Source organism: Alligator sinensis, unplaced genomic scaffold (genome assembly GCF_000455745.1).
Source record: "Alligator sinensis unplaced genomic scaffold, ASM45574v1 scaffold97_1, whole genome shotgun sequence".
Classification (NCBI taxonomy): Eukaryota; Metazoa; Chordata; order Crocodylia; family Alligatoridae; genus Alligator; species Alligator sinensis.
The window spans coordinates 662,766-669,612 of NW_005841921.1; the positions used below are offsets into that span (position 1 = coordinate 662,766).

Here is a 6,847-nt window from a genome sequence, read left to right on the forward strand (position 1 = left end):
TCAGTCTCTCCTCGTAGGGCCTGTCCTGCTGCCCTCTCACCAAGCGGGTGGCCCTCCTCTGAACCCTCTCCAGGCTGGCCACATCCCTTTTGAAGTGCAGTGCCCAGTACTGGACACAGTACTCCAACTGCGGCCTGACCAGAGTTGCCTAGAGGGGGAGTATCACCTCTCTGGACCGGCTTGAGATGCACCTTTGGATGCATGACAAGGTATGGCTGGCCTTGCTGGCTGCGGTCTGGCATTGGCAGCTCATGTTCATCTTGGAGTCAATAATGACTCCAAGATCCCTTTCTGTCTCTGTGCTTTCAAGAAGGGAACTCCCCAGCCTGTATGTATGCTGTGGATTCCTTCTCCCTTCTCCTTCTCTATTGAAGGAACCCCCAAAAATGTACTGGGTGATATGCCACTCACTGGAGCAAGTGTGCATGGAGTGGCTGTGGAGAGGGAATGGGAAGCCACAGGGGAAGGTTTGAGTGCAAGAAAGGTAGTGCAGATGAAACGTAAGCATAGTAACCTGCATCTATGTGGTAGGAAGGATCTACAACATTGCATCTTCACTCTACCTTCTTACAAGGGGATTATATTCTCTTGTGTATTTCAGTGCCATGAAGCCTGTGTAGCCATCTACAGCAGCATGTACAACAAGAAACTCTCCCACTGGATTGTGGTGTCTGTACTCTCCATGATCATCTGTTTGCTCATGTATTCCCTTACAGGTAGCCCTTCCCTATCATATTATTTCATGCTCCCACCCTGGTCTCTTCACCCTCTGTCCCCATATCCCCAGTGCCTTGTCCCACTGTCTTAGCTCCACCCCCAGTTCCTGGCTCCTCATTATCTCTCTTGGCCTTCCCCCTCACTCCCTATTTCTGTTCCTGTCTTCCTTCAATTCCCTTTCCAATAACAGCCTCAGGCTTCCTCCCTCAAGGTTCCTTATCCTTGTCTGCTTTTCACAACATCCACATCTGGCTCTTGTCCCCTCTGCATTTGAACTGGGCACTTCTGTCCTTTGTGCTACTTGGATATCAGGTGATCGTGGGGAGCAGGGGTGGAGCAGGGAAAGTACTGGTCCCAGAAGAAACTTGCTCTCTGTTCTCAGTTCCAGCACCCAGCTTCAGCCTGGTCTGCAGCAGCAGTGTTTTCACTCTAAATGGTAAGAAGAGGTCTTGGGCAGCCTTAGCACTAATCCATGCTATGCCTATAATAAAGAACTGTAATTTATATCAAGTCACCTGGTGGCTATTTCTTCCTTCAGTCTCCTCACCAAAATGTTTGGGGGTCATATGTCAACCCCTTGCTATGCTCTTTGGCTTCTATTTTCTAGGACTTTATGGCTACTTGACATTTGGTGGTGATGTTGCTGCTGATATTCTGATGTCCTACCCAGGAAATGATGTGGTTGTCATCATTGCTCGCCTACTCTTTGGTGTCTCCATCGTTACCATCTACCCTATTGTTGTCCTCTTGGGAAGGTAATGGGAAGAGTGAAGCTGTATGTGTATGGTGAGTGAAGTGCATGAAAGACATATCCAGGAACAAGCTTATGCCCTCTATGTCAGAATGGTATCTCTGGGATTTAGATTTCAGGGAGCGCACCTAGCTTGGGAAGAAGCCTTACTAATGGCCAAATCCCTGCCCTCCCCCACTCCCCAGTTTTATCCCTATAGCTTCTGAGAGAGAGGCAACAAAAGTTCCTAACCTTTGGTTAAGATTTAGATGAGTCTGACTGAATGTCTATCAATGAACACCCCTTCAGACTTCTGAAGAAAGAAAGCTAGCAAATGCCACAGAAACAATAGAGAAGTGATAATGCATACAATACTGAACCCATGTAAGACAGGGAGGATTTCCCAGAAATGACTGCTAGGCAGAGATATGTTACACTACGTTACGTGACACTTGTGCTAACTGACCTGGTTCAACAACTTTTGAGAAGGGTTGGAAAGCATTGTTGTAGGATGCAGCAGGAAGAGGATGTCTCAAGGTGACATATCAAAAGGTTCAGAGAAGAGAATGAGAAAGCAGGTAGAGAATGAGAAAGCAATAGCATCTTCTTATTGTATCTAAACCAAGGTGAGCCTAACTCCTGGGACCGTGGTCTCAGGTGGAACATCTAGATGTTACTGAAATATATATACTGGGGTGTCTCTGGCTGTCATGCAGGGGTGAGAATTTCTTTTCTTAAGGGCAAATGTGGCCATTAAACGGAGAGGGAGGAGGTAATGCCATAGCCCATCTGCCCCTGGGAGAGCCTGTTCCACTGCAGAAAGTAGATGCTCTCCTTCTGTGGTCTGTGTAGCATGGGAGGGTAGTGGAGGACCTGTTGACAGAATGTTTTTTTCATGAGCATCTCCCTGTGGCAGTGCAGCTCAGCTCTGTGTTGTCCTCTATTGTTGGCATTGCCTAAATAGCACAATCCAGCCCACAATAGTCTATGCCTAAATTATGTACTTACTGGCAGACAGAAGAGTCAGTATCTTAAGTATGTAACTGTAAAGAACGGATTGTGTATGCTGTTAGGTTTGGAGCAAGGCAGTCAGAGTCTGGTCAAGAGGGGGAAGCAGAGTTATAAATAAGATGGCTTTTGTCTGCATTAGGTCTGTCCTACGGGATGTCTGCCTGAACTCCAAGTGCAGCTACATGGTGATCATGGAGCCTTATGAGAGATGGACGAGGATCACGCTGACTAGCACATGGATCATAGTCACGCTCATCATTGCTTTGTTTGTCCCTGACATTAGTGAAGTCATCAGTATTATTGGTGGCATCAGTGCATTCTTCATCTTCATCTTCCCAGGCATGTACATTGTCATTCTTGTGCGTGTGTGTGTCTAATTAAAAAAAAAAAAAAGACCGGGAAACATTTAATGATTTAGCTGCTACTGATCACTAAGGCTGTTCAACTTGCTTCACATGTTTGGCATGTCTGGGAGGAAAATGCTTTCTAAATCAATTTGATCTGAAAACCAGGGTTATGCAAAATACTTCACTCAGTTACTTTCTGATCAGGGGGCCCTGGAAACTCCAGGTAAGTCTGAAAATTACTACTAGTCACTCCTCCATTTGCCACTTAAAAAAAACAACTTTCATCTGTTTCTCTTCCAGTTCCCCTTTATCTCCTTTGAGATAAAGGAGGAGCAAGTGGTTTTTTTTTAATGCAATTTACAGCAGAGGTGTCCAACTCATGGCCTCCAGGCTGCAGCTAGCTTGAGAGGGGTTAGTGCTCCTGCTGTGCTAGGGTCAGGGGTCCTTGGGGCAAGGCAGCATGGTGAGAGGGGAATCTGGTGAATGTGTTGCCCATATGATGGCAAGAGAGAGGTTCATGCTGCCTGTACAGTGCTGTGAAGGGAAGGCTTGTGCTGTCCATACAGTGGGGAGGCTATGCCAGCCATGCACGGTGAGGCTCTCGGGGAGCCTGTGCAGCCCCTGGCTGCTCATAAGTTGCATGGCCATGGTTTATACAGCTTTGTTTGGCCCTCTAGGTTGAAGAGCTATAGAATCCCTCAACTCCTGAAAGCAGATTTCAGAGAAGCAACTCCTGTATGCAAACAGCAGTCTGGCTGTTTTGGTACCATATAAACACCCTTTAATTGTGTTAAGTGACTTATCTCCATTCCAGGCATAAACCCTGATTTTCAGTGTCCTGTATCCTGTGTAAACATTTCCACTCCTGCAAACTAGGTGTAATACACTAACAAGTTAGAAACTGAGGCTTGTATATTTTTGGCTGTATAACTGCTCATTCATCAGCAAAGGTATTCTTTTTTGTCTGTTTACTGCCCTCTTCAATTATCTTCCCATTTAATAAATGTCTCATAGGTTCCTTCACTAATCTTGTGATAAGTATTGATACAGGGAAGCCTATTTAGTTTGATTTCAATCAGTCTTGTGCTGGGCGTTTGTATGTAAATTCCCTTCTTGGAACTCCTTAGAGAATCACTTGCTAAAGAATATCCTCGACCTCTAGAGTAAAACTTTGCACAGGTTTGTAGGTGCCACTTCTGATGGTAGCTCTTGCCCTGAATCTACAATGTAGCAGTTAAGATTTGCAAGTCTCTCATATTAGCTATCAATAACTTTGATGAACAATTTCAGTGTTCATCATGCTTAGTGGAAAACTGCATCACTGGAGGAATCTTCATCTCAATGTATATAAGGTGATAAAGTTAAGGAGGAAAGTTTGGTCAAGTTGCCCATGTATCAAGACAAGAATTCTTGTGAGTAATCTTTTATTGGACCAACTACATGATGGGTATAGGCAAGCCTTCAAGGTATCACAGGCCTCATGTATCAATATTTTCAATACAAACTTAACTCTTTGATAGTATATGCAGAATGTTCTCGCAAGTTTTTGATATGCTGTGATCCTAACGGGACCTACCTACTAGCTACACACTTTTTTCCCCTTGTGGTTGATACACAGAGGTAGATATGAAATTTTAATGGATGCCTCTGATCATTTGAAATGTATTGTTTTTTAATGTGACATTAAAAAACATGACATTCTCTACAGTCAAAGTACAGAGTACTTCTTTTCCCTCTCTATTTGCATTTTTACTGTACTACTTCATTTTTCATGCCTCTAGCATCTGTCTCCTCATACAAATTATATGCTCATTTTTTCCAAGTAAAATGTAGCTGACATAACTTAGATTCCATGTAGCCACTTAACTGCTAGGAGTTGTATAACAGTTTTAAGTAACAAATTACAAGTGAGCTTTTATACTTCAAAGGAGAAGTTACAAAAACTAAATGATAAAAAATCTTACCAAATGTCTTTAAATGGGGAGAAGGGGGAATGTTTAATTATGACTCTAATAATTAAATGTATCAGACACAGGGCTGATTTTTATCCATGCATGTTCTAGTAGCGTTGATTGGCAATGCACAATTGAACTAATATGCAATTAATTAAATTCACGAATGGTTCCTTCCTAACACCGTTTTCTCAGTGTTTACTGAGAAGAATATTTGGGAATGAATGTAGGTGTCATAATGAGAGTTTCATTTTAGAACCACTGCCAGGAATCTACCTTTTTTGATTGCAGGGCTCTGTCTAGTTTGTGCAATGGAAACTGAACCCATTGAACCACGGAAAAAGTAAGTTTGTATGTACTATGAGGGTCTGGATAAAGGATGTAGTTAGTGATTGTTTAGAAAGAAGAACCTACTACACCACACACAACCCAGTGACCCAGGGCAATGGGTGTAAAGTGTGATAACTGATGAGGTCCTTCCATTCCTATCTTTCTCTCAGTACACCACAAAAAGTCTGATGTCAGCATATATCAGATTTCTTTCTAATATCTACTGAATGGCTCTGGCAGAACGTGAAATGCAAGAATTCTTCAGAAAGGATCATCTTGACAACAAAAAGCCAGAAGGACATTTGTATAGAAGTAAAATTTCCCAATTTAGGAAAAATTAGAGTAGAGCATTATTCTGAGGAGGAGAAACAGAGAGTCTAGTTTCATTCTATAAAGCTGTGTAAACTGCAAAAGAGGGAGAGTGGTTAGACAGTTTTTAATGATCAAAAATTAAATCTTGAAAGATTTTCCCAAATAATCCAAGGTGAGCTACTAGAAGTGACTGATTTGACCAGTTTGGACAAAGGAACACAGCAGGTTCTCCTTCTATTAAAAGTTGCCTTTCCAAGTTGTGATTTCTGATTAAATAGAGACCATTTGCACCTTGCTTAGTATTTGGGGTGTGTGGCCAGTCAATGGCCACACACCCATGGTGGTTCAGTCAATGGCCACACCACACCATGGTGGTTCTATTCCCTGAAAAACTGAAGCACAGGCCCTGGGAACATGTTAGCTCCTAACATTTCTCTGCAAATATCTGTGAATTAGAAAAAGACTCATGGACTATTAAAGCAAGATAAAAAGGTTCCTGAGTACAATCAGAGCACGTGTGTTTTGTGAGAAGAGGCTGGGGTAGGCACAGCTACGGAGACAGTTTAGGTTTGTGAATGCTGACGACTGCAGCCTAAGTGCTGGAGGAGCATGGGGCTTAAGACCCTGGTGAATTTTAGGCACCCCAGAATGGGAACCACACATCCAGGTTCTTTTGATCTAGCCCTAAACTTGCTGCAGCAGGCAGCCTTCATAGCAAAGTACACAACCTTTTATCTTGTAATGCTTTATTTGAAAGCTGCTGCTTTAACTGCTGTTGCCTGATTAGAACTTGCTTTTTGTGTGGAATCATTGCTTCGGGGGGTTGGGTTCTTTATCCACTACATGCTTCTCCCCAGGTATTTTTTTTTACCAGCACTCGTGCTGCTCCACTTCTTGGTTGGTATCTATGCTTCTATTCAAAGGAAATTGGTTGTAGTTATCCACCTGAGTTCCTTGCAAGAATATCCAAAATTATTGTGATCTACCCACAATGTTCCAGTGCTGGGCTTTGGGGACTGGGCTAGGGAAGGAGAGGGAGGAATGTTCCTGAAACACAATTTGGCTTAAACATATACTGAAGAAAAATCAACTCCAATTCACCCGTTCACAAAAACTAGCATGACAGCCAAGACCCTTTTGAGCCCTAAGGGAATTAAGTAGGGCATAAAAGTAGAGCATTCACTTGCCCTACGTAGGTGAAAAAAACACTCTTTTAAAGGAGGGTTAAGTACATCACTGTAAGCCAGATGGTTAAGGACAGATTGGGATTTCTCTCATAGCAAGTCTCTCAAAATAGTTTTTGCATTTCAGTAATGCTCAGGTTAATATTGACAGCCTTGCCCACCTGAAGAGAGTTGTCAGACTATCGCTTCCCTTGTCCTGAAATGGGTGAACATCTCACTCACCTGCTAGGTTTGTGAACAGATATGCAGACAGTAATTTGAAGC

At 43.1% G+C, this 6,847-nt stretch overlaps 2 protein-coding genes across 4 annotated transcripts in view; one reads left to right on the top strand and one right to left on the bottom strand.

The window, feature by feature from the left end:
• The window catches only part of NECAB2 (N-terminal EF-hand calcium binding protein 2), a 425,733-nt gene that overhangs the window by 66,153 nt on the left and 352,733 nt on the right, over positions 1 to 6,847 (bottom strand). The window contains exon 14 of one of the 3 annotated variants that reach the window (XM_025198410.1): positions 2,733 to 2,831. The exons of the other annotated variants lie outside the window; for them this stretch is intronic. The gene's annotated coding sequence lies outside the window, so the exon portion shown is untranslated. Of the gene's footprint in view, positions 1 to 2,732; positions 2,832 to 6,847 lie in introns of those variants that run through there. 3 annotated transcript variants of the gene reach the window in all.
• The window catches only part of SLC38A8 (solute carrier family 38 member 8), a 36,212-nt gene that overhangs the window by 28,172 nt on the left and 1,193 nt on the right, over positions 1 to 6,847 (top strand). The window contains exons 6-9 of the mRNA XM_006019055.2: positions 602 to 716; positions 1,325 to 1,472; positions 2,598 to 2,797; positions 5,049 to 5,100. Coding sequence (XP_006019117.1) covers positions 602 to 716; positions 1,325 to 1,472; positions 2,598 to 2,797; positions 5,049 to 5,100 — 515 coding nt within the window. The remainder of the gene's footprint in view (positions 1 to 601; positions 717 to 1,324; positions 1,473 to 2,597; positions 2,798 to 5,048; positions 5,101 to 6,847) is intronic.